The sequence below is a fragment of the Macaca fascicularis genome, chromosome 17 (genome assembly GCF_037993035.2).
Source record: "Macaca fascicularis isolate 582-1 chromosome 17, T2T-MFA8v1.1".
Lineage (NCBI taxonomy): Eukaryota > Metazoa > Chordata > Mammalia > Primates > Cercopithecidae > Macaca > Macaca fascicularis.
The window spans coordinates 6,152,300-6,180,207 of NC_088391.1; the positions used below are offsets into that span (position 1 = coordinate 6,152,300).

Sequence of the window (27,908 nt, forward strand, 5' to 3'; positions counted from 1 at the left end):
ACATTTGTTCTTCATGTCTTATATTTCTTTGCTGTGGCTTTCTATTTTTTTTGTTTAAGTGTGTTGATAATTACTTATTGAAGCATTTTTACCATGACTACTTTAAAATCTTTGTCAGACAATTCCACTGTTTCTGACATCTTGGTGTTAGCATCTATTGATCATTTTTATTTTTCTCCCTGTTTGAGATCTTCCTGGTTTATGGTAAAATAAGTGATTTTCAAATGAAACCTGGACATTTTGGCTATTCTGCGATGGACTCTGGATTTCATGGCAGCCTGGCTCCTGCCAGGTAGAGGTAATCCAGATTCACTAATGGCCTCTGTTTATGTGTTCAGGGTAGGGATGGCAGCCCCTGCTCTCCAGGTGCAGGGGTCCTGATTCTGCATGAGACCTTTTCTGACATCACCCAGTGAAGAGGGAAAAGGATGTCTTCGCATTTCACTGGGTTGGGGATGGAAGTCTAGTCATCCAAAGTGATCCCTGCTGACACCCCAGCGGGGAGGGGGCCTCACTGGCTGACTGGGATGAAAGTCCAGGCTCCCTCCTTGGTCTTCTTTGTCACCTCCCATACGGGTGTTGGAGAGCCTCGTAACAGTCTCCTGAGGGAAGAAGTCTAAGATCACCACTAGGTCTTCGCTGGCATGGGTGGGAGGGGCCGCCCTGTTCTCTGGGGTATCTGGCTGCAGGTGAGTAGTTCAGGCCTAAACGTTTTCTGTCTTGCTAGGCTGCCCCTTTCCTGTTCCTCTGTCTGGAGAGAAAAGGCATTTGCTAGGCTCTTTTATTCATACCTGTGGACATCCAGAATCGTCCCCTGCCTCCACTAGCAAAACCTTGTCCGGGACAGAGGAAATCAAGCACTGTGCTGCTATAAGCCTCTCTTCTCTCCAGTGCCCCATTTTTATTATTAGAGGAAAGTTGGGTCCAGGGAGGACTGGAGGAACCTGCTGTTTATTTTTGGAACGGAATTTGTAGTAGGGTTAGTTAACCTTGAACCCTATGGTGTCTTCAGCCAGAATATCCCCCAAACTGTTCCATGTAACCTGAATTCTTAAAAAAAATTACAGTGTTTCATCTCCATAAATCCACAAACACTGCTCACAGTATCTTCCTGAGTTTGGAGAGGGCTTGTCTCTCTGGAAGAGAATAGGGACAACGTCCATATTCTGGCATTTTAAAAGAATAATACAGAGGAATTTATCTTGGCCACTATTGGAAAACTTAGTGTGTTCTGAGCTCAATGCTGGGCATTATGGACAGACAAAGAGACAAATGATGAAGGATTGAGTTGTGGAGACACAACATAAGAAGAGAGTCACACCACGAATCAGTGAATACAAAGCCCAAATGCAATTTTACATATTGAACCATGTCCTCTGTTTTCAGCCCAGGATAGGTACTTTGAAAAACGTACAAAAAGTGTAAGACTTGGTTCCCGCTGAATGAAGCCTCTAGTTGAACACACAGATGGTGTGTGGGTGTTTTCCAGGAACTGCCATGCACAGCGCTCCTTCTCAGTCTGCCGGCTCTCCAAGGTTTCTATAAGCTGAGTCCAAAGTGGCATCTGAGCTTTGGCCTCTCTCTGGTCCCTTGTCTTCTGAACACCTCAGAGGTGCTCACAGGCCCCACATCTGAAACTGGATTCATTGTTGTTCCAGCTAAACCTTTTCCTCCTCCTGTGTTTGCATCTGGATGGTCAGCAAAGAGCCATTCATTGTTCCGGACCCAGCTTCAGTGCTGATTCTCTCCCCGCCCTTCTCCAAGTTCTTCACTCCTCCATGTCACCTCTCCTGAGCCTAGCACAGTCTCTGTAAGGGCATCATCACCTTATCGCATGATAAGTGTCTGCACAGTGAGGTCACCTGGAGGACTGTGAGTTCATGAGCGCAGAGGCTGTGTCTTGGGTACCTTGTTTCCAGCATTGGGTCTCACACACAGTAGGTGCAGCACAAATGCTGAATTAACGAGAGGTCGAGAAGTCATGTTTTTAAAAAGAAGACGCATATGGATTGGCCGAAAGGGGGAAGGGGAATCATGTACTACCATCTAATAGAATGGAATTTCTGCAGGGCTCCTAGTTCCGTGGTATATAAAATAAATATAACTCTTATTGAAGTTTTAGGCTGGAAAACTGATTTTGTTTTGTTTTATTCTTGTGATTTTCCTTCATTACGTAAGTGTCTTTAACTGAGGTAAATTTTCAGATAAAACAAAGGCCTAGGTAGGTCTGGAATACACTTGAGCCCCAAAGGTTTTCATTTCCTAATGATAATGAGTCAAATAAGTTGCCAATTGAGGCTATGAAATATCATTCCCTTTAAAACAGGTTAGAATGTTAGCAGCCTGGTGGATTGGTCAATGGTTGGCCTTCCCCGAAGGACAGGGAACCTGGGACCAACTTTTTTTCTTGAGGGCCCGTCACATCTGTGTTTTGCAGACTGCCCAGCAGCTAATTGAAAAATAAGTTTCTAAAACTACCTGCTTGTTTTTGGCTTTGTTGTAGTGTCAGCTGTGATTCCGATCAGCTGTAGCTATTGACAAGATCTAAAGTTCAGATTTGGAGTTATTTGCTGTGTTCTCCACGCTCCCACTCTTTGGCAGTTACGCATGTGTGATTTTTGCAGGAATAGCTTTCTAACAGAAATGTGGACACGAGTTTATTTTTCTCCATCATAACTCAGCTCTCCACTTCTTCCTGAAACTGATCATTTTGCAAGGCAGGAGCATAACACCTTCTGTAGGATTTGTCAGCTTCTAAAAAGAACCTTTTTGTAAGGACTTGTATGAGCTTGGGTTTCACCATCATTACTGGGGAGGCACCAAGACTGCACATATCTCTGGTGAATTAATGTCTACACAACACCTTTCATAGCAATAGTTCCCAGCTAGCATACCTGCTTCTGCCAGTACAGAGCCAAAAAAAAAAAAAAAAATTAAGTAATGCCAATATCCCCCCACCATGGGAGAAATAAACTGTAAAAATGGCATCATTACCAACAGCTCATGTGATAGGAGGGAACTGACCTTGATTTGGGACCCAATCCACCTTTTTTTATTTTTTTTATTCAACTTTCTTTCTCAAAAAAATTGTGATAAAATGCACACAGCATAAGATTTACTATTTTATAGTGTGCCATTACGTGGCAGTTGGTAGATTCACAGTGTTGTATAACCATTGCCACTGTCTAGTTCCAGAATATTTTCATCTCCCCAAAAGGGAACCCCATATGTGTGAAGCAGTCCTTCCCCCTTCCCTTTCCCCACCTCCCTGCCCTACAGCCCCTGGCAACCACTAGCCTGTTTTCAGTCTGTACATATTTGCCTATTTTGGACATTTCATATAATCATATAATACACAGCCTTTGAGGTTGGGCTTTTTCACTTAACATAATATTTTCAGTCTTTATCTCTGTGAAGTGCGTATCTATACCATACTTTTTTATATGGCTGAATAATTCTCCATTGTATGCATAGACCACATTTGCTTACACATTTGTCAGTTGGTGGAATTTGGGTCATTTCTACTTTTGATTTTTGTGAATAACGCAGCTATGGATATTGTACTGGTATCTGTCTGAGTCCATTTTCCATTCATTTGGGTATATTCTTAGGAGTGGAATTGGTGGGTGATGAGATAATTCTGTGTCTAACTTACCAAGGAACAGTGAGTGCACCATTTTACATCTCACCAAATAACATGCAAGAGTTCCAGTTTCTCCATCTCCTCTCCAACACTTATTTTCTGAGTTATTTTGGTTTTTGGATTTTTTTCATAGCCATCCTAGTAATGTGTGAAGTGCTATCTCATTGTAGTTTTGATTTGCATTTCCCTAATGCCTAATGATACTGATTATCTTTATGTGCTTGTTGGCTATTGTGTATTTTCTTTGAATAAGGGTCTATTCAAGTCTTTTGCCCATTTTTTAATCAAGTTGTTTATTTTTCTCTTTTTGCTTTTGAGTTGTAGGTGTTCTTTATATATTCTGGATACTAGACCTTTATCAGACATCATTTGCAAATATTTTCTCCCATTTTGTGCTTTTCATTTCCTTGATAATGACCTTTGATGCACAAAAGTTTTTAATTTTCATGAAGTCCCATTTATCTGTCCTTTATTTTGTTACTTGCATTTTGGTACTTGCATTTGGCCATTGCCAAAGTCAAGGTCATAAAGATTTACCCCTGTATTTTCCTCTAAGATTTATATTGTTCTAGCTCTTATATCTATGCTTTTAATTAATATTAATTTAAAAATTATAATTTATATGCCTCTGGGGTACGAAGTTATGTTTTGATACAGCTATACAATGTGAAATGATTAAATCAAGCTAATTAACACAGTCATCACTTCACCAACTTACCATTTTTTTGTGGTGAGACATTTGAAATTTACTCTTAATTATTCTGAAGTATATAACACATTATTATTGACTATAGTTACCCTATTGTGCAATAGATCTTAAAACTTAATCCTTTTGATGCGTTCATGTCCTTTGTAGCAACATGGATGAAGCTGGAAACCATCATTTTGAGCAAACTATTGCAAGGACAGAATACCAAACACCGCATGTTCTCACTCATAAGTGGGAACTGAACAGTGAGAACACCTAGACACAGGGCGGGGAACATCACACACCAGGGCCTATCATGGGGTGGGGGAATGGGGGAGGGATAGCATTAGGAGAAATACCTAATGTAAATGACGAGTTAATACGTGCAGCAAACCAACACAGCACATGTGTGCATATGTAACAAACCTGCACGTTGTGCACATATACCCTAGAACTTAAAGTATAAAAAAAAAAAACTTACTCCTTTTGTCTAATTGAAATTTTGTACCCTTTGACCAACAGTTTCCCATTCTTTCACTCTTCCACTCTCAACCCCAGCCTCTGGTAACCATCATTGTACTTTCTACTTCTATGAGTTCAACTTTTTAAGATTCCATATGTAAATGAGATCATGCAGCACTTGTCTTACTGTGCCTGGCTTATTTCATTTAGCATAGTGTCCTCTTGGTTTATCCATGTTATAGGAAATAACAGGATGTCCTTTTTAAGGCTGAATAGTATTCCATTTGTGTTTGTGTGTGTGTGTGTGTATGTGTGTATATATATATATACACATTATATACACACCACAGTTTCTTCATCCACTCATTCATTGATGGACGCCTAGGTTAGTTTCATATCATGGCTATTATGAATAATGCTGCAGAGGAGCACAGATGTCCCTTCAGTGTACTGATTTCCACTCCTTTGGATTATATACCCAGAAGTGAGATTGCTGGATCATATGATAGTTCTATTTTTAATTTTTTGGAGGAACTTCCACTGTTTTCCATAGTAGCTATACTAATTTATTTTCCCATCAATAGTGTACAGGGGTTCCTTTTTCTCTGCATTCTCACCAATACTTATTAGCTTTCTTTTTTTTTTTTTTTTTTGAAATAATAACCGTTCCAACATATGTGAGGTAGTACTCATTGTGATTTTAATTGGCCTCTCTCTGATGATTAGTTGTTTGAGCATTTTTCATATACCTGTTTGTCATTTGTATATCTTCTTTTAAGAAATGTCTATTCAGGTCCTTTGTTCTTCTTTTAATTGAGTTATGTTTTCTTGATATTGTTTGAGTTCCTTGTGTATTTTGGATATTAACCTCTTATCAGATGTATAGCTTGCAAATATTTTTTCCCACTCTGTAGGTTGTCTCTTCACTCTGTTGATTGTTTCCTCTGCTGTGCAGAAGCTTTATTGTTTGATGTCATCCCATTTGTCTGTTTTTGCTTTTGCTGCCTGTGCTTTCAGAGTTATATTGAAAAAATTACTGTCCAGACCAGTGTCTTAGATCTTTCCCCTATCTTCCTCCAGTAGTTTTAGTTTCAATTTGTATATATAAGTCTTTAATTCATTTTGAGTTGTTTTTGTATATGGTGTGAGATAAGGATCAAGTTTCATTCTTCTGCATGTGAATATCCAGTTTTCCAACACCATTTATTAAAGATGTTGCTTTTTCTTCATTGTGTGTTATTAGCACCTTTATTGAAAATCAATTGACCATAAATGCATGGGTTTATTTCTGGGCATTCTATCCTGTTCCATTGGTCAATGCGTCTGTTTTTATGTCAGTACCATGCCATTTTATTTGCAATAGCTTTATAACATATTTTGAATACAGGGAGTGTGATGCCTTCAGTCTTTTTCTTACTGCTCAAGATGGTTTTGGCTATTGAGGGTCTTTTGTGGTTCCATATAAACTTAAGGATTTTTTTCTCTTTCTGTGAAAAATGACATTGCCATTTTGATAGGGATTGCATTGAATCTGTAGATCACTTTGTGTAGTATGACTATTTTAACAATAGTGTTGTTTTACAGTTCATGAACACGGGATAGCATTCCATTTACTTGTATTTTCTTCAATTCTTTGATCAGTGTTTTGTAGTTTTCTCTATGCAGGTCTTTTACCCCTTGGTTAAATTTACACATCAGTATTTTGTGTTGTTGTTGCACTTGTAAATGGAATTGCTTTCTTAATTTCATTTTTGGATAGTTCATTATTAATATATAAAAACACTACCCATTTCTGTATGTTGATCTTGTATCCTGCAACCTTACTAAATTTATTAGTTCTAAACAGTTTTTTGGTGGAGTCTTTAGGATTTTCTAAACATAAGACTATGTGTACCAACAAACAGAGATAAATTTGCTTTTTCCTTTCCTATCAGAATGCTTTTTTTTACCCTCTTGCCTAATGGCTCTGGCTGGGACTTTCAGTTCTATGTTGAAAAGAATTGGCAAGAGTGGGCATCCTTGTCTTGTTTCTAATCTTAGAGGAAAAGCTTTCAACTTTTCACCATTGAATATGACGTTAGCTATGGGTTTTGTCATATATCCTTTATTGTGTTGAGATATATTCCCTCTATACCTAATCTGTTGAGTTTTATCATGAAGAGGTGTCGAATGGTTTTTCTGCATCTATTGAGATGATCACATGGTTTTTATATTTCATTTTGTTAATGTGGTGTGTTTATATATTTGTGTATATTAAACCAGGCACAAATCCCACACGACCATGGTGAATGATAGTTTCAATGTGTTGTTGAGTTCAGTTTGCTAATATTTTGTTGAGGACTTTTGTATCTATAGTCATCAGGGATATTAACCTGTAAGTTTTTTTCTTGTGATGTCCTTGTCTGGCTTTGGTATCAGGGTAATGCTGACTTTGTAAAATCGGTTTGGAAGTATCCCTTCCACTTCAGTATTTTGGAAAAGTTTGATAATTGGTATTAGTTCTTTATGTGTTTGGTAGAATTCAGAAGAGCAGCCATCAGGTCTTGGCCTTTTCTTTGATGGGAGATTTTTTACTAGAGATCCAATCTCCTTCTTTGCTATTGGTCAGTTGTGATAGGTTGTAAGTGTCTAGGAACTTATCATATCTTCTAGATTATCCAATTTGTTGCCATATGATTGTTTGTAGTAATGTCTAATGACCCTTTACATTTCTGTGGTTATCTGTTATAGTGTCTCAACTTTCAATTCTCACTTTATTTGAGTCTCCCCTTTTTTTCCTAGTCAGTCTAGCTAGGAGTTTGTAGATTTCATCTTTGAAAAAAACCAACTTTTAGTTTCACTGATATTTTCCATTGTTTTTGTAGTCTCTGTTTCATTTATTTCACTCTGATCTTTATTGTTTCCTTCCTTATGCAAACTTTAGGCTTAGTTTGTTCTTCCTTTTGTAGTTCCTCAAAGTGTGACATTAGGTTGTTTATTTGAAACCTTTCTTCTCTTTTGCTATAGACATTTATTTCTATAAGTTCCCCTCTTAGGATTGCTTTTGCTGCAACACATAAGTTTAGATATGCTGTGTTTCCATTTTCATTTGTTTCAAATATATTTATATCTTTGATCCATTTTAAGTTAATTTTGTATGTGGTGGGAAGGGCCCAATTCCATTGTTTAGCACGTAGAAATCCAGTTGTCCCAGCACCATTTGCTGGAGAGATTATCCTTTTATTATTGAATGGTCTTCACATCCTTGTCAAAAATTAATTGACTATTGATGTATGGGTTTATTTCTGGACTCTGAATTATATTCTCTTGACTTGTAAGTGCCATGCTATTTTTATTACTGTAGTTTAGCAATAAGTTTTGAAATTTATTTCAAATTGGAATAAATTACTGTAGTTTAGCAATAAGTTTTGAAACTCACACATACCTATGTGTGAGTTCTATAGCTTTGTTCTTTTTTCAAGATTATTTTGGTTATTTTGGGTCCCTTATAATTCCATGTGAATCTTAAGATCAGCTTTTCTGTCTTTGTAAAAAAAAAAAAAAAAAAAAAAAAAAAATTGGGATTTTGATAGGAGTTACACTGAATCTGTAAAAAACACTTCAATTAGTATTGCTATCTTAACAGCATCATCTTTTAATCCATGAACACAGTGTATTTTTCAATTTATTTGGGATGTCTTTAATTTTTTAGCAGTGTTTTATAGTTTTTGTTTGTTTGTTTGTTTGTTTGTTTTTAGATGGAGTCTTGCTCTTTCGCCCAGGCTGGAGTGCAGTGGCACCATGTCGGCTCACTGCAAGCTCCGCCTCCTGAGTTCGCACCATTCTCCTGCCTCAGCCCCCAAGTAGCTGGGACTACAGGTGCCCACCACCACGCCTGGCTAATTGTTTTGTATTTTTAGTAGAGACAGCATTTCCATATTAATATGCAAATTGATGGAACCCATATGGCCCTGGCAGAGGCAAAAGAAAACTCATTCTGAAGAACTAGAGCACACACAGGAAATGAACCACAATGAAGGAGAAAGTCCTTCTGTACTGAGGATAGGCAAATTAGCTTCCCAATAGCTGGAATTGCAAGGAAAGTCTGAAAGATTCTATAAAATAGTGATGAAAGAAGATACAGAAATTAAAAAGCAAGAGAAGGGTAGTATGTAAGAACAGGTGGATTTGGAAGAAAAATAAAACATATAGACATGAAAAGTCCAGTGATTTAAATTAAAACATATTGGAAAATTTTAAGGTAGTTTAGATAAAGCTGAAGGGAGAAGGGGAATGAAAAACATGGAAGCAATTTAGGGATGTGGAAGATAGAATGAGATCGATATGGAGATACTGTAGATAGAAGCTCCAGGAGAAAGTAAAATAGAGAATGGAGGGGAGGCAGGAATCTCAGTGTTTTCTGTAAGTGAAGGTCCACAAACGTTCAAGCTGTTGTAGCTTTCCAGACCTGAGCAGCTGAACAGGATATAAAAACAAACGTATTCCTGGCTAACACGGTGAAACCCCGTCTCTACTAAAAAATACAAAAAACTAGCCAGGCAAGGTGGCAGGCGCCTGTAGTCCCAGCTACTCCGGAGGCTGAGGCAGGAGAATGGCATGAACCCGGGGGGCGGAGCTTGCAGTGAGCTGAGATCCGGCCACTGCACTCCAGCCCAGGCGACAGAGCGAGACTCTGTCTCAAAAAAAAAAAAAAAAAAAAAAAAAAAAAAACAACCTATAACCAGTCATACTAAATATTGTCATGAAACTATAGCCCATCAAAGACAAAGGGAATTATTGTAAAAGCAACCAGAAGGAAAAGACAGATTCCCTGCAAAAAATGGCAACCTGAGTAAGCTTCAGTGCTGAAGACAGCAAGAGATGGGAAAATCAGAGTTGTGTGTTCTGAAGTGTTTGCATTATTATTCAAGAAGGGGGTTAAATTATTTTCTAACTTTTGACCTTGTCAGATATGAAGGCTAGAAATGTAAGGGTGACCACTGAAATAAATAATAAAGTATTCCTCTAAACCAAAAAAAAAAAAAAAGCAAAAAACATGATAAACAGGAAGCACAAAATAAATGTCACCATTTATACATATTTTTAAATATAATTAGATATTAATTACCCATACGTATCTATGAAGCAACAGTATAAAATGTAGACTGGAAAGTTTTTTCTTTTTTATAGAAGGGAGAAGAATGGGGAGTATAAGGAACTTATATTTGAGACTTTATTATTTTATTAAAATCTGAAGTAGTTATTATCATAGTTAGGCCTGCTCCTGACATTTGCAGGACTCAGTATAACAGTACCAATGGAGACCTTGAACCACGCATAAATATGTGAAAGTTATAAATCAAGCTAGCACAGAATTCTGTCCCTTCATGATGACACCTTCATAAAGTCTGGTGCGCTTCCTGATTCCTGGCTTATTTGAAGGCCTCAGCCAGAGCAAGGCAGCATGGGAAGGAGCACACTCCCTGGACACCCTGTCTTTGCTTCAGAACCCCAGCTCTGCCCTGCACTGAGGGCATCTGCACACGTATGGTGTGGTAGACATCCCAGCCCACACATCCAGGTTCTGTTCACACCCCCATGCAAAAAGCACCCCTTGGCCACCCCCACAGGCCTGGGGCATGCACACTGGCTACATGGTCTACTTTTAGGGGGATGGAGCTCAGGATGAAGTCAAGTTAGCCTTGGATGCAGGCCTGGGACTTCTAGGGTCCCAAATAACTGAGGTGGTGGACGGCAGGCCTGGGCCATGGGAGGAGGTACCTCCTTGGCTGTGGACCCCTCACCGTGTGTGGAGGAAGGGCTGTGGCACAGCGTGGGTTCCTCTGAAGCAAGATGTCGCATTTTTAAATAATATTTCATTATAGGCTGAGCGCAGGGGCTCATGCCTGTAATCTCAGCACTTTGGGAGACTGAGGTGGGTGGATCACCTGAGGTCAGGAGTTCAAGACCAGCCTGGCCAACATGGCAAAACGCCATCTCTACTAAAAATGCAAAAATTAGCCAGGCGTGGTGGCGGGCGCCTGTAATCCCAGCTACTGGAGAGGCTGAGGCAGGAGAATCGCTTGAACCTGATAGGCGGAGCTTGCAGTGAGCCGAGATTGCGCCACTGCACCCCAGCCTGGGCAACACAGCAAGACTCTGTCTCAGAAAACAAAAAGAAAAGAAAATCATCATAAAAAAAGGAGAGAGAGAAAAGCGTTCCCCACCCTAGGCAGCATCTGCCAGCACAGGAGCCCTGCCAGCGAAGCCCCATCTGACCTTTGTCAAGTTATTTGACGCAGCTGAGTCTGTTTTCTCACCTGCCTGGTGAGAGACCAACATGTGTAATTTCAATGACCCCTCCCATTCCTGAAGATCTGTGACATTCTCATAAGACCCATCATGAGCTTCTGGGATGGCCAGCGTGGTTCAGGGGGCACGTCCCTGTGGTCCGGGGTATGGGGGCAGAGCTAGTCCTGCATGGTCCTCAGCTTCGGAGGAAGTGATGTATCGGGTGCCCATTATGTCCCCATGTGGGACCTGGCTGGTGAGGCTACCTTGGGGCCAGGCAGGGGGAGGAGCCCCCTTTATTTTGTGCAGGGGTCGTGGCCAGTGCTGGGAACGTGTTGGACAGGGAGGACAGGTCCTTCTCTATACCTGCCACATTCTGAAACCAGGCAGCACAGGGAGCTGCGGACAGTCGGTGATGGCAGCTACACAGAGGGACAGGTGCCCCGGGCTCGCTCCTCCTGTGTCTGCACATCCGTGCCATCCAGGGCAATTGCTCAGCCGGACCCGGTGAGATTAACTTGGCCCATGGAAGAAAGAGGAGAGGGGAGGGAGGACCAGTGTGAAAGAAGGGAGAGAGTATTTTTCTTCCTCAGCCATGAGATGTTTTGCCAAGCTTAGCTAGCTGAGGCTCACCCTTAATTGGTGATGAATTAAACATTGTTATTTCAACCAAGGCACTCAGAAAAATGCTCTCTCTTGGAAATTCAAAATGAACTTCAGCTCAAAGAACTGTGAAGAACAGCCAGGGCCCCCCTCCTCTTTCGATGGCCCTGGGGGAGCTAGGCGGGTCTGCAGTCATGGGAGGGGCCTCCTATAGTCGAGGCAGGGAGGTACATGGGATTCCAGCACCTGCAGCTTCTTCTACAAGTCTGTATGTCCTCACATCCCCACAAACGCCATGGGGGCTGTATTTGTCTGCCTGGGCTGCCATAGGCTGTGTGGCTTCAACAGCAGAAATTGAGTTTGTCACAGTCTGGAGGCTGGAAGTCCAAACTCGAGCTATCTACAGATTGGTTTCTTGTGCAGGCGCTCTCCTTGGCTTACATGTAGCTGTGTGCTCCGTGGTCTTCCCTCTGTGGGTGCCTGTGTCCTCATCTCTTCTTATTAGGACAGCACCCATGCTGGATTAGGGCCCTCCCTGATGACCTCATTTTACCTTAATTACCACTTTAAAGGCCCTGTTTCCAAATACAGTCCCATTCTGAGGTACTAGGGGTAATGACTTCAACATGTGAATTTAGAGGGGACATTCAGCTCATAATCTATTATGCCTCTAGGTCACTGGCAAACTCCCATAATGACAAGTGAAATGACAGCCTGATAGTAAAAATCAAAGCACTTTGACCTGCCTGGGCGGTTTTCAAGCAGTCCCTTTGGGTTTATAGAAATAAACAGACTGGGCATGGTGGCGCACGCCTGTAATCCTAGCACTTTGGGAGGCTGAGGCGGGAGGATCACTTAAAGCCAGGAGTTTGAGACCAGCTTGGGCAGCAAAGCGAGGCCCTGTCTATACAGAAAATGTTTACAATTAGCCAGGTGTGGTAACGCACACCTGGAGTCCCAGCTACTCAGGAGGCTGAGGTGGGAGAATTGCTTGAGCCCGGGAGTTCGAGGCTGCAGTGAGCTGTGATTGTGCCACTGCACTCCAGTCTGGACCACAGTGAGACCCCAGCTTTTTAAAAATTAGAATAGAAATAGCCAAGCTCCCGAACAGTTCCACATTTCTTCACAGCAGTGGCAACCTTGAAGCGAACAGGTTCAGGAAAGGCAGGGACTGCTCCTTAGGCGTCTGTTTTGGAAAACTCGCCTTGACTTTTCAACGGGGTTCAAAATAATCAAGTTCTGCAGAACGAAACTGGGCTGTGGCTGGGGTCCTGAGGACCCCGCGGGGCTCCCACCCCATGCAGGCAGGGGGCTGCAGGCAGGAGTGAGCAGCTGAGCCCTTTACCCGGAAACAGGCCTCTCCTTGCAGAAGTGGCCTGAAAAGCCCAGGGTCCCGCGGGTATGGACCGGGCACAGGCACGTTTTTCACCACAGGGAGCCAGCAGCGAGGCGCCCAGATGGCAGGTGCTGGAAATCACGGGCAGCTGGTGAAGCACCAAGCCTTACCCGACGTGGGGAGGTGATCCCCACCTCACCCCACCCCCTTCTGTCTGTCTCCTTGTACAACCCGAGTGTTCAGGTGAGTCGAGACTGACGCGCTTGCTTTATCTGCAGGGTGAACGAGCGCGACCGCCTCATCAAGAGGCTGGGCCGGAAGACGCCCCCGACGCTGTTCCGGGGCAGCTCCCTGCAGCAGGGCGTCCCGCGTGAGTACGGCGGGCGGGGCTGATGGGGAGTGGGTGTCGGTGGCGGGGGGGGAGGGGGGGGTGATGGGGAGTGGGTGTCGGTGGAGGGCGGGGGTGATGGGGAGTGGGTGTCGGTGGAGGGCTGGGGTGATGGGGAGTGGGTGTCGGTGGAGGGCGGGGGTGATGGGGAGTGGGTGTTGGTGGAGGGCGGGGGTGATGGGGAGTGGGTGTAGGTGGAGGGCGGGGGCTGATGGGGGGCTGGGTGGGTGCTGATGGGGGTTGCGGGTGGGGCGCGCGTTTGGAAGTGGAACTGCAACATGTGTATTTGGCCCCAGGAACGTGCAGCCTGAGTGTAGGTAATTCCCTGGGACCACAAAATCCTTAAATCCTGATGTGTTTATGATCCTTCCATCAGCCTCCCAAGAGGACTTTTTTAAGGTTGAAGCAGTATGACCTTTAAACTGTTGCGCCTAAAGCTAGCGACATGAACTGTTTTGTGTAGTATTGCCATATTGATTGAAACAGTGACCATCATTGGGGAAGAACATCATGCTTCTCCCAGGAAGGCTGCCCCACGTCTAAGGCTGACGTCCCCCTGCCACCCCCGCCCTCACCTCCGGATTCCAGAGGAGAGTGGGAGGCTATGAAATATCCCCTCTCCCCTGTCCCAGACTTTGGAGCTCGGCGCGGGGGAGCTCGTGGGCTTGTTTTTAGCAATCCAGCCATCAGATCCCAGCTGAGGCAGATCCAGGCCACCTTCCCCAGGGCCAAGGCCAACCCAGCCCTGCCTCTCTGGGTCCTGCGGCCTTCCCCAGCCCCTCTCCACCCCCATCACATGCACATGCCAGCTTTTCCTCCCATACCTACTCCCTGCCTCCCTTTCCCTTCCCGAGGAGTTTAGAGGGAAACTGGCAGAAAGAGATGAGTTGGGTCGGATGCGGTGGCTCACGCCTGTAATCCTAGCACTTTGGGAGGCCGAGGTGGGTGAATCACTTGAGGTCAGGAGTTCAAGACCAGCCTGACCAACATGGTGAAACCTCATCTCTATTAAAAATACAAAATTAGCCGGGCGTGGGGGCCCCTGCCTGGAATCCCAGCTACTTGGGAGGCTGAGGCAGGAGAATCACTTGAACCCAGGAAGCGGAGGTTGTGGCCAGCCAAGATCATGCCATTGCATTCCAGCCTGGGCAACAAGAGTGAAACTCCATCTGAAAGAGAGAGAGAGAGGAAGGGAGGGAGGGAGGGAGGGAGGAAGGAAGGAAAGAAGGAAGGAAGGAAAGGAAGGAAGGAGAGAAGGAGAGAGAGGTTTATGAAAGTGAAGAATCACTGTTCACACAGTACAGGCAGTGAAGGATCTGTGTTCAGTTGAGCTCCGCCTGTCAACAGGTATTGGCAGATTCTCTCAATGGAGAGAGAAGGAGGGAGATAGAATATCATTGCTTTTTAGTGATCTACTCCCTGTCCTCACTTTGCCATGTGGAATATCGTATGGGAAGAAGGGGACTGACATGTTTCTGTCCTTTAATGCTCCACTGCCCTGGGAGGTGGCTAATGCCACCCCAAGGAGACAAAGCAGAGGCTCGGGTCAGAAAGTGGTTGGCCCAGCATTGCTCAGTGGCATGCCATGAGGTCTGGATTGCAGCCTCAGACTCTGGCCCAAAAGAGAGGTCAAGTCAAGAGGTTTGATGGGACAGGAATGCTAACTGTAGGGCAGCCCTCTGGAGATGGGCTGCCTGGGTTCCTGTCCCTGCCCCCCTACTTTTTTGTGACTTTGGGCAATTTACTTAATGTCTGCTTCTGCATCTGTAAAGTTGGGTAATATGAGAACTTACTGGACGCTAGAGGTCCAGTGCACCCACAGCTGCACAGAAAGCCAATCACTGAGACAACAGTTATTGCCAAGGAAGAAGACTTTATCTGGTGCTATAGCCAAGGAGGTGGCAGATTAGTCTCAAATCCATCTCCCTGACTGACTAAAATTAGGGGTTTATATAGCAGGGAAGAAATGTTAGCAATGTGTAAGAAAACAGGAATCAGGATGGGTAAGGAAGCAATCAAGATTAATGAGGGGCTTAGCATCTCATTGTCTGGATGAGATCATTGGGTGAGTTTCAGATCTTTGCTGCTTTTTGAGAGGGCTGGGGGTCCTTACCGAGGAAGGAACTCAGATAAAACAAATATAAGTGTCAAGCTTTAAGCCCAGAAGGGTCATTTCTATGTTAAAAAAAGAAAAAAAAAAAAAACTGTCTGTGGGACTATTGGGTCAGTTTCAATTAGGAGGATTAAATGAGATCATAAAGATAAAGTACCTAGAACAGTATAGGCAATATAGCGTTCAATAAATGTTGGGTATTATTTTTCTGTCATTAGCTGAATAATTTTGGGAAACTTAATTTCTCTAAATTTTTATTTTCTCCTATGGAAGAAAAAGAATGTTAATGATATACATCTTACACAGTCCTTGTGAGTCTTCATGACAGTAGGTGTAAAGCACCTTCTGTATGCCAGACACAGAGAAAACACATACAGGTTCCCAGGGTCTGTTCTGTGGAGCCGTGTTGCCTCTCTGATGAATGTTTCAAAATAACCATAGACAGAATATACACGAGATATATATTGTGATCAAAGACCAAATGAGAATTTTTATGGGAGAGTCATAAATGTCTTAAGACAACTACTAAATGCTTTTCTTAAGTCAATATTTGGAAGGCCAAAAAAAATCTACTGAATAAATATAAGAAATAAGAAGGCTTCTAAAATCACACCATATTTTTTAAACACTCAGTGACTAGTACCAGAACCTGATGGATAACTTAGGACATTTCTGTCACTAATAGCCAGAGAAGATCATCGGGTGGTCAGAGCTGGTCCTGGGGTGCAGGACGGGCATATAGCAGATCTCAGCCTTTTATGTTCCCCCTGGGTCTGTCCAGGAAACTGGCAGGAAAAACTCTAATCTTGGTAGTATTTTAGTTCCTGTGAGCCACCAACATACAATATTTGTAATCAGCATTTCCTACACAGTCTGATTTCCTCATTGTCCCCATGGTCTTCTCATTTCTATGGCTATTAGGAATCTTTCCAGACAGGAAACTGCTATTTTCATTAAGATGCTATCAGAGCGCAGATTCAAAGGAATGCTACTTAAGGGGAGTTTTATTCCAAAATAATGAAAAAAAATGACATGATTGTATGGATTTTACCAAATGTTCTACCCAGAGAAGACAAAACAGCTAAGAAATCCATCTATCTTCCCACCTCCTTTCACCTACACAATTCCATCCTCCATTCTGGCTGTGGCTATTTAGAAAGCAGATGCTTTAGGAAGCCAGCCAGGGAAAGTTCAGTTAGTTGGGTCCATGAGAGCTCCCTCCAGGCCCCCATCAGGACTTTCTGGCTGCTTGGACTTCCTGAAGGATGAGTGAAAGTGGGGGATGCAAAGACCTGGAGGCTTCCTCTGAGCTCCCTGTTTGGATGCAAATGGCAGTTAAAGGTTCAGGAGGCAGAGCTGGGAGCAGGTCTGTATCTTCCTCAGGTGGGACGGAGGCTGGGCAGGCAGGGATGGTTGAGGGGTGATGGTGTCTGGTTTTCCAGTAAAACTCCTCCTGTGACAGCTCTAACTCCCACCAGGCCTGTTTTCTAAGAGGAAAATGTTTTATCTGAACCTGGGAGGACTCCCTCTCCCAAGATAAACGTATCAGGCCATCCTCCTTTCACTGTTGAATTGTAGACTCCACTTTCATTCTTGGTTAAGGTTAAGAAAGTCTTAGCGTACAACATGCTGGAAATGTGGCGGTGGGTGCGAACAATGGGAACTAGGGAGGATAGTGGGAGACATTTAGCACAGACCTCGGGGTGCTCCACTTACCCTGGGAGGTTTACAACAGGAGGGGGAACTCTTCTCTGCCTGTCTCTTCAGAGGAAAACCTTGAAACCCTTCCCACCCCGGGGGGCCGAATTACCCGCTGCAATCCCGTGGGAGGCCCTTGTGGCTGCGGCACTAATGCACACAGAAGAAGTGACAGAGTTATGAGCTGAAGAAGCCCCCGGAGTTGGGTTTCCAGCAGACACAGGCATGTTATGGAAAACAAGATAAATAGAAGAAAAAAGCTTTTGCACCTTCCATTTAAACAGGAAGTAGACTATTCCAAAGGCTAAGATACCTTTCCCAAAAGGACACTCCCAAATTTATTTTTATGTCTCCGTGAGCTCCCCACAACCAGGAGAAAAAAGCAGGCCAAAAGAGATATAATACGTAGTTAATTGTTCTTTTTGGACAGACTGTTGACACCAAACACCAGCCCTTTCTTTTCTGGCATGGATGCGGAGGCCTCCATGTGGGCGCAGTGCGAACTGGTACTGACAGAGGGAGAGGATCCTGCAGCGTGGGTGTGACAGGCCATGAACATGTCCTGGAGCCCATAGAGAGGACTGGAGCTGGAGAGAACTTGTGCCTTCCCTGGTCCAAGCCATTTAATTTACAGAAAAGTACACCAAGACCCAGGGAGCTTAAAGAGCCCAAAGTCACATGGACAAGTAGCAGCAAGCAAGGACTAGAGCCACCCTTTGTTTCCTGGCCACCACCCCAACCCCGTGCTGCAGCCACTTGGGGCCCCCAGAATCTAAGATAAAAACAAGCAAGTGGAGAAGAACGTCTTCAGGGTGGAGAGCTCAGTAGTCCTCAGCCTGCCACTAGAAGAGTTTATAAAGAGTATGTCCAATTCTTTGGGGTGACCGTTCCTTACTCAGAACCCCTTCAGTAGGACTGAGGAGCAGCCCTTGGGATGGTGCAGCAGCTGTGGAGCCGGTGGTGACCCTGCCATTGCAGCTGCTGTTCTGCCAGGCCCCCTCAGGAAGACATCAGAGGTGTACTAGAAACGTTCCTTATTAAAGAAGTGGAGAATGGCAATTGTCCAAGTTGACCACAGTACATAGCCTCGTTACTGGAGCAGATGAGGCCGTGTTATTTACCTTGTTACTGGAGCAGATGAGGCAGTGTTATTTGCTAGATTTTGCTTTGAAACATCCCAAGGAAAGACGTCTCCTCTTGGATTGCAGTAGAAAGGCTTCACAAGGACCTGCTTGTACAGGATTTGGGATGAGAGTGTGTGTGCCACACGGTGCCAGAGGGAGGCGGGAGGCTGGGGCAGCTCCTCCAAAGCCGGGCAACGGAGGTTTCCTTGTCCCAGCTGATTTCTGATTAAGCAACTTGGTGAAAATCCAAAAGCTCTTAGGAGAACAGGAGGGGTGGCCTTTGCTCTTCAGTGCTTGGAAGCAGATCCCGTGAAGGCTCTAAAGCCCTGAGTATCAGGAAGTTCAAGTGCGCTAGGTGTGGACCCAAGGCTGGAACAAGCATGTTCGCCTCCAAGGGAGCTCCCCTCCCGGCTGGTGCTGCCTTCAGGCTCAGGGACCCACCTGCTCCTGGTCCCAGCTATCTGGGGGCTCACACTGGTCTGGGAGCTGCTTCACTGTGGCTACCACGTGGTGGGAATGTTTGGGTTGTAGGTTTTGTTTTGCTAGAAATGGAGGTGAGCAAGTAGACAAAAGCCCCCTGTGGAGGATTCCTCTCTGTTCTGTTCGCCTGGCTCAGCTTGCATCACCTTCTCTCCCACCTACTGTCTCTTCCTCCCATGGCCTCACTGGCCTGGGCCCTCCTCTCTGCTGCTCAGCCCATGTCCTCAGTCAACTCTCAGGCCACCTCTGCGGACAAGCCCTTGCCCCCCCGGATAACCCCCTGAGCCCTCGGCATTCTCAGGCAGTGGCTGGAAGGCATGCCGTCTGGAAGAGCCGGAAAGCCAGCCCTGGACTGGGACTCTCAGTTATGGGAACACACAGAGTAAGAAAACAGCCTGAATGTCTTCTTTTAAAATCTCCTCCTCTTCTCCATCGCGCGAGGACTCTTCTGTCTTGTGACTGTACGTCTTGATACTCTAGAAATTTCCTTGTTAAGCCAGATGTCTGAGGAAATTAGCAGGCAGTCCAGGAACTGATACATGGGCACACTTTCTGACTTCTTTTCTCCTGTTAAAGAGTATGACAGTGAATTCACAGCTCCCCTGACAAGTTGTAAGCATGCACGGATGGAAGTCAAGATTGTCGGGTTTCGATTGTGCTGTCTTTTGGCCAGAATGTCTAATTGAGCTGTGGGGCTTTTCCAGACCCCTGACACACAAGGATTAGCCTACGGAGAGCGGGCCTTATACATGTCTTTCTGTGGGAAGGGCCAGTTGGAAGCAAAGCCCCACTCTGGGCTTGTGAACACTAAAGCCGTTTCTCGGCTGTAGAGTGTGGATCCTGGGTTTGCTTCCCAGCTCCGCCACGCATGAGGCCTGTGACCTTGAGCAGGTCACAGATATCTCTGTGCCTCAGTTTTCCCATCTGTGAAGTGGGAGGAATATAATCACCTATCTCATAGGGTTTCTGGGAGGATTAAATGAGCTCTATGTTATAGAACAGTGTCTTAGACACATGGCATTTCATGAGTCTTGGCTACTATTTATTTTATTAGTAGTATATGAACTGATTGTGTAAGAACCAGTCTTCCTGTGACGACAGGTCCAGTCAATCACTAAATTCCTTTTGACTTTATTGTGTGACCTTTTTCTTTCTTTACACGGAAACAACCCTACTTTGATTACTTATTACCAGTCCAGATCAGTCTCGATTTAAAAACAGGGCTGGGCGCGGTGGCTCACGCCTATAATCTCAGCACCTTGGGAGGCCAAGGTGGGCAGATTGCTTGAGGTCAGGAGTTCGAGACCAGCCTGACCAACATGGTGAAATCCCATCTCTACTAAAAATACAAAAAAAAAAAATAATAGCTGGGCATGGTGGCGCATGCCTGTAGCCCTAGCTACTCAAGAGGCTGAAGCAGGAGAATTGCTTGAACCCTGGAGGCGGAGGCTGCAGTGAGCCAGGATCACGCCGCTGTACTCCAGCCTGGGCAATGGAGCAATATTGTGTCTCAAATAAATAAATAAATAAACAAACAAGAAGGCCCCGGGCATCACGTGCATTTTGCCAGCTTGCACTGTTAGTGTTGTATGTGTTTTCCCTGGCATGTTTTCAGCTTCATAAATTAGCGGCTCTCCTGCGGCATCAGGCAGACGGGAGTATTTCCTCTTAACTGGCAGTGGGAAAGTGGAGATGGGGACCAGTGACCCACTGTGTATGATTCCCACCCTGAGCTCAGCCGCAGCCCCCTAGAAATAGGAAACGTACCCTCAGAGCCGTTCCCATCCCAGCATCAGCAGCGAGAACCATGGGACCCCAGTCAGCCTGCACACGGCCGCCACGGCCCCTCTATGGCCACAGGTTTCTTCATCTCAAGCCTCCAACTATCCAAGGCTAAGGAGGCCAGGTGTCGCACACCACTCGCCCGCACGCTGCCAAAAAAGCAGCGTATTTAAACCTAGTGTGCTCCCCCAGTTCTCCTGTTAACCAGTTTCTCCTGTGTGCTTCACTTTCAGATGGGTATGCTTTTTCTCAAGAAGAACACGGAGCTGTGAGTCAGGAAGAAGTCATCCGTGCTTATGACACCACCAAAAAGAAATGCAGGAAGAAGTAAGACTTGAATTTTCCTGACTGATCTTAGGAAAGAGATTCAGTTTGTTGCACCCAGTGTTAACACATCTTTGTCAGAAAAGACTGGCGTCCGCAGCCAAAACACCAGAAAACACATTTCTGTGGCCTTAGCCAAGCAGTTAGTTAGTTACATATTCCCTTGCAAACCTGCAAACCTGGAGTGTAGACCGCAGGGGAAGCTATCTTTGCCCTCCCAACTTGTTTGCAGCGCTTAGCCTAACTTTTGTTTACGTCGTTATGAAGCAGTCAACTGTGCTCTGTGAGGTGTGAAATTAAAAACATTATGTTTCACCAGTATTTAAACATCAGTACTAGTTGTCCTGGGAGAAAGGGAAAGTTTTATGTTGCGTGAGAAGCCCGTCTTGTGTAATTGGAGCAGGGCACACTTGCTTCCTGTTTGATTAACTCACAGATTACATCCAGCGGGCCACATGCAGACCTCACTGTAGGCAGGTCGCTCTCCTGCTTTGATTCCTGTTTTGTTTGTGTAAAGTTGGCATAAACTTCTTGATTGCAGTGAAATCACAAAATTCTATGTCGGGGTAGTCAACCTGAGAAGATTATTTGAACCTCTTAGCCACATTTCCAGCAGGGCAAACCGACTGATGCCCTGGCAGAGTCTTCCGCACCCTCTCCAGGTGCACTCGGCCCAGTCCCGCCGCCGTGTCCAGGCGTCCCTCACCCCGACACCTGCTGCATGGCTGGCCACGGCGCTCAGTGCATGGCGGCTGGTGGGCAGCCAACCCAAACCTGCGCCTTTCCTTGTTCCACTGCAGACTCGGAAACAGATGCGAAAAATTCCTTCTTCCGCCGCCCTTTTTGTTCTGTAAAGAAAGAAAAGAAGCATCGCCTTTCCGCATATATTCTAAATGTCTCTGCCTCTGTCTGACATGGGGCCGCCCCACAGGTCAGAGCGGTGGTAGAACCCCTTCAGCACTCCCAGCCGTGGTCAGGCTCTGAATACCCCCTTCCCAACAGCCAGACTGCTGGGTCTTTGGCATCCACTTACGTTAGAACCCACGCTTCTTTCAGAGCACATTTTGGACTTTCACTGTTGGGAAATGAATGGATTTCTAACATGCCCGTGCAGCGAAGGAGCACACCTGTCGCTCTTAGCTCTAGAGTCAGAGGATGAGTAAACCCAGATGCGAGAGTATAGGACATTGAACGGGGAGAACAAGACGACCACAGAAGTCCTCAGAAGGAGAAGGAAGGGCACGGAAGACACTGAGAGGAGGACACAGAGGAATCGCCACCAGATCTCCGCAGTAGAAACTCTGAAACGAACCCTGAGACCCAGACAGTTGTCATGATCAGCCCAGTGTGTATGAGAGCTTAAACAAGAGCTTCACACGCAGTTTTAATTGAAAAGAATTCCAAACATTTCAGGGAAGCACCTTTTTTTAAATACACCGACATGTTTCCTTTCTGTATCCCATCAGTGTTAGACACAGGTACCCATCAGAATACGGCATATCCTGAATTCTGAGACAAGGAAGCAAAGTGCTGAATCACTGATTTTCCCAACTGCAGAGTCCGACACTCTAAATCTTAACCAAACCTAGATGCCTTCAGGCATAAATGTGAGCATCTGGAGCCCTTACTAAACAACCTGCCTGGACCCTGTTCTCTGCTCTGGTTGCCAGGCCAGATTTTTGGATGGCCTGAATACTTCTGGGCAGCTGTTACTGGTGAAAATGGGAGTTCAGAGCGCGTTTTGGATCTTCACTGTTGGGAAATGAATGAATTTCTAACATGCCTGTGCAGCGAAGGAGCACACCTGTCGCTCTTAGCTCTAGAGTCAGAGGATGAGTAAACCCCGTGGGGATGATTGTGCTAAATTAGGAAATAGCACATTAGTGCACTTTGCTTCCTAACCCTTTATTTTCAGAAATCTACAACTTACTGGGCATGGAAATCATTTAAAACATGATTTGCATTGACTAAGAAAACAAATCCTCACTTAGGAGGTGACCAGGATGCAGAGAGGGCCTGAGGGGCAGCAGAACAATGCAGTTCACAGGTGAGGCTCCCAAAAGGGCCATTCCTTTCTCCCCAAGGTGCATAAAACATTTTAAAATACTGGAGTACCCAGTGAGACTGAAGGATTGTCATGCAGGAACTGTAACACAAAATGTGCCTATGACTAACACGACAAACCAAGGTGTATGGGTTTTTTTTTTGCACACCCAGAAAGGTGATGGCCAAAACACAGAGGAGAAACGAAAACTGGAATTGAATGCGCATTAGGCATCGTAACTATTAATATTTTGTTTTATTTGGGAAATAAGCCTATTTGGAAAGAGTGGATTAGAAATTCAGTTCTTTGTCAAACAGTTAGCTCTGTCTTGAACTTGAAGCCTTCCAAATCAGAATTATGAATTTGTGTGTTTGTGTGTGTTTGGGGTTTTTGTTTTTATTTCTTACATTAGAGTTCATATTTTCTGGGATTTAAATTATAGGTGTATTTTCCTATTCTCTTGAGAAGTAGACTAAACAGTCTTTGCAATGATGACGGATGCACACAGAAGAAAACATTAGAAGACATTACTTTCTATCCTCTCATGTGGTTGAGCATTCTTACAGCCAAATGACTAAATTGGGTTTCTAGGAGGAGCAGCTGTCACTACATGTGATATATAATGTTTAGCCAGGGCCAACTCAGGGGCTGTGTCATCTGTCCTATCTTCAAATTGAGGTCAGAGTGTCACACACAACCCCTTCCCTGGGGCAGGGTGGACTGGACTAGGTTGCATACGCTGGCTGTCAGCTCAGCGAAAATGCCACATGGGGCTTGTCACTCTGCCACACACTAACTGACTCACAGGCTGGCAGGTCACACTCGGTTAGCGCTCCAGGGCCTGACTCTGGATTGAGCTAAACTGGCAGAATCCACTTAGGCCAACCCTTGGTCTACTGCTGTACACTGCCCAGTCCTGTGTTGAGTCTCTCTTGTCCTGGATGACCCTGCAGAAGGAAGAGACCAGTTATGCTCTGGGCTCAGTTCTGGGTTTCCACTGCACATGGACACGTGCCAGCAAGGGTAGCTGTGGAAAACACGGATCAGGAGAGCAGGGTTGTCTGGTTTAATACTCCGTGCTGATCAGAACGGGCTCGCTCATAATTTAGGAGTGGAGCTGATGGGTCTGTCCTGCCTCAATGCAGAATATTCCAGGCTGCTTGACCACGGTTATGTCCGCCCACCTCCCAACACACACGCGCACGTGAAGACAAAAACGTGGTAACTCTTTTGGTTCTGTACACCGTACAAAACGTGCTTTGGAGCAAGGAGTGCTGTTTCTTTAACACTTGTAGAGGACTATCCTGAGAAGTGAACCTGGGCTTTCGGAGAGCTCAGCTGAGAATTCTGTTGACATTTTCTTTCCCTTGACAAGGCTTCAGGTCTGTCTCACTATGGGGAGCTGGCTGTGAAAATCAGTAATAACTTGTCAAGAAGTGGTGAAAAGGGGGGAAAAGTGAGTCTAGGTAACTAATGTCTTATAATGCATATATAAGTAAATATTGCAGGCTTTAAGGTTGAATTTTGTAAAAAGAAAGCTGTCGTCTATAATTTCCATTTGTTATAATAATGACCTTTAATCTTGTTGTTTGGAACCATAAAGCATTTTTATCAGGTACTTCTGTTCCAAGGGATTTATGTCTTAGACTATAGCTGAATTGAATGTTTGCAAAACTCTGCTATAGGATAAGGTGGTCTTTAGTTTTGAACGTGTGAAAAGACTGCACACTCTTCAACCAGGATTTGAGTTACTGCCCAGGGTCATTGTCTCAAAGTAATTCAAGGAGTGATTTAACTTCAGCATTTGAAATGTAGCCTTTATCTCCTGGGATCCATAAAAAAATGTGAACAGGGAAATGGTGGCTGAGCAGAGCCTGAAATAATAACTTGGCAAAGAAATGCGTTTATCAGATCGAGTCAAAACATGGCATCCCCTGTTACATTCAAGAAATGCTTTCTTCATGTAAATGTTTACACGGACGTAATAATAACGATGGGGACAGTTAAAACCCACTCCCTTCAAAAAAAGGAAATCTACATCAGTTGGGTTTGTTGTTGGTTCTTCATTGGCTCAAGGCAGTTAACCGGCTCATAATAGCCTTGGGGGAGATTATTTAACCTCATTCTAGCCATTTTTCCATCTCGAAGGCCAAGAAGGACTATTAGAAGGGTTTTGGATGGGTTTCGGAGGTGAGGGCCCAAGACCCCCATAATGACATCATTAGGTATCCTTGAAAGGAACAGACCAGCATGCTCGATGTGTTGTACCCTTCATTTATTTATTTTTTCTCAGTATCCCAAGTTGTCCATCAGTACATTCCCCTTCACCTTACCTGATGTTCACTTAATGCCCAGTCTGTTACTAATGTTCTGTTTAAAGCTCTCTTAATTTGTTGGCTATGAGTGATTTGTGAATCCGGGATGTAACCCTGAGTGAGGAGAAAAGAGCATTGAGCCAACATAAATCTTAACGGGCAGAAGCCACAAACAAATGGGAGCAGAAAAGAAGGGCGAGCTCCCCGCACCGCACCCCTTGTATAATCCAGCGTTAAGTTAACCTCCGAGGAACACCTCGGCTCTCCCGACCGAGGACGGACAAAAGAGGGATTCTTTTTACACCCAGGCTGGCGCGTTTTCAAGTGACAGTCTCTGGCTCTAGTTGCCTTTGAGATATCCACTCTGCTCTTTCTCCCAGGCCTCAGACCAAGAAAAACATGCTCTCAAGATTAGCCCATAGGCAGTTCTTGTGACCTGGCTGAAGAAAGAAAGGAGACCTGTTTGTTTTAAAAGTCAGGCGCAAAGTGTCAGGTAGCTTTGATTTACGACAGAAAGAGGAAGAAGAAAGTTGGAGTAATAGCACTGTCCAAATAACCCTGCCCAGGAAACTTGGGGGTCAAGAGAGCTTATCAAGAGCCTTTTATAGGTAAGCTCTTCCGTGTGAAAGAGAAAAGGCCGGAAAGAGGGAGAGAGCCCAGAGAGCCGGCTGTGAACTCACTTCCAATGGGATTGGAGTCTGTTGCATTCCTAGAGATAGCCTGATATATGGTTTATAGCTGAATCAATAAACACCACCAAAAAAAAAAAAAAAAAAGAAAAAGGAAACCTGCCCTGTCGTGGAGTTTCTCTCTTTCCCTGCACAGTAAAGACTTTTGGGTTTTCGTGGATAAAATCAATGTCAGTACTGAAACTCACCCTCCTCTCCTGCCGCACTCTCCCCCGTTGCCCAGGATGGCCAAGTTCAGGCCTATGCAGTGCCGCTTCCCTCTGAGCCTCCCTCTCGAGGGCCATGCAGGCAGCCGCAGCAGGGCCAGCTGCAGGATGGGGCTGCAGGTCACTGAACTGTCGTTCAAATACATCATATTTGTGGCCTCTTTCTCATGCGAGCAAAGCCGTGTGCTCTCCTGTCTGCTGTCACATCTGTGCCTGGACTGCGTAAATACTGTTTGCGACGGGGAGGTTTTAATCTGGTTATGCAGAGGGAAGCAGGGCGGTGGGGGCACGTTTAATTGGCTCCCAGCAGAGTGGTGAGCGCTTCTATGGTGTGTGGGGCTTTTTGTTCCCTCCCTCTAGAAGTGTTACCGTTTTCACGTCCTCTTAATGTCCTCTGGTTGTTAAATTACAGCAGCACATTATAGTGCACTGGGTTCCCTCCTGGAGTGAATAAATGAAGGGCATCTACTTGTGTTTTTAGAAGTTTTGGGAGAATGTAGTGATTTGTGGCTTTGATCAATCCTGTTGACTGGTGTATGTCTGTGCAAACCTGTTTCAAATAAATTTTTTGTTAAAGGAAGTGATTGGACTGTTTTATTTTGGAATTTTCTTTTCCACTAATAAGCATTTACTGCCACAGGGACTGCGGCCTGTAACACAGGGGTTTGTCAGCAGGTGCAGGCTCAAGGACACGTACACTGCCTGGAGAGCCGAGGCCCAGGCAACAGTGTTCACTGGCAGGAGCGCAGGAGAGTCTGAGTAGCAGATGAACACGTGCTGTTTTCTCTGAGGCAAGGCCCCCTTTTCTTTTCTTTTCTTTTCTTTTTTTTATTATTATACTTTAAGTTCTAGGGTACATGTGCATAACGTGCAGGTTTGTTACATATGTATACTTGTGCCATGTTGTTGTGCTGCACCCATCAACTCGTCAGCACCCATCAACTCGTCATTCACATCAGGTGTAACTCCCAATGCAATCCCTCCCTCCTCCCCCCTCCCCATGATAGGCCCCGGTGTGTGATGTTCCCCTTCCCGAGTCCAAGTGATCTCATTGTTCAGTTCCCACCTATGAGTGAGAACATGCGGTGTTTGGTTTTCTGTTCTTGCGATAGTTTGCTGAGAATGATGGTTTCCAGCTGCATCCATGTCCCTACAAAGGACATGAACTCATCCTTTTTTATGGCTGCATAGTATTCCATGGTGTATATGTGCCACATTTTCTTAATCCAGTCTGTCACTGATGGACATTTGGGTTGATTCCAAGTCTTTGCTATTGTGAATAGTGCCGCAGTAAACATACGTGTGCATGTGTCTTTATAGCAGCATGATTTATAATCCTTTGGGTATATACCCAGTAATGGGATGGCTGGGTCCTATGGTACTTCTAGTTCTAGATCCTTGAGGAATCGCCATACCGATTTCCATAATGGTTGAACTAGTTTACAGTCCCACCAACAGTGTAAAAGTGTTTCTATTTCTCCACATCCTCTCCAGCACCTGTTGTTTCCTGACTTTTTAATGATTGCCATTCTAACTGGTGTGAGATGGTATCTCATTGTGGTTTTGATTTGCATTTCTCTGATAAGGCCCCCTTTTCTAGAAGGGAGTCCAGGGGGCCACACTGAGTTTGGATTCAGTCGCTCAAAGGAAAGAATGGTGTTTACAAGACCTCCTTCTTCCATTACTTCCTTCCCTCTAATTCATCTCAGTTGGCTACAAACTAAGAAGGAGGCAGCTCAAATT

The 27,908-nt window shown here is 44.8% G+C and overlaps 1 protein-coding gene and 1 long non-coding RNA gene across 5 annotated transcripts in view; one reads left to right on the plus strand and one right to left on the minus strand.

The window, feature by feature from the left end:
- ATP8A2 (ATPase phospholipid transporting 8A2) overlaps window positions 1–26,745 on the plus strand; it is a 651,919-nt gene extending 625,174 nt beyond the window's left edge. For 3 of the 4 annotated variants that reach the window (XM_045376972.2, XM_045376974.2, XM_045376973.2), the window contains 2 exons: window positions 13,281–13,372; window positions 20,821–26,745. In XM_045376972.2, coding sequence (XP_045232907.2) covers window positions 13,281–13,372; window positions 20,821–20,918 — 190 coding nt within the window. In that variant the 3' untranslated portion in view covers window positions 20,919–26,745. The remainder of the gene's footprint in view (window positions 1–13,280; window positions 13,373–20,820) is intronic. The other variant, XM_065533079.2, reaches the window with a different exon arrangement.
- On the minus strand, window positions 15,744–21,759 carry LOC135968069 (uncharacterized). Its single transcript, XR_010582514.2, has 2 exons — window positions 20,573–21,759; window positions 15,744–19,372 (listed from the first exon to the last, which is right to left on the minus strand). It is a non-coding gene; the product is annotated as an uncharacterized lncRNA (long non-coding RNA).
- Window positions 26,746–27,908: the final 1,163 nt, after the last annotated feature.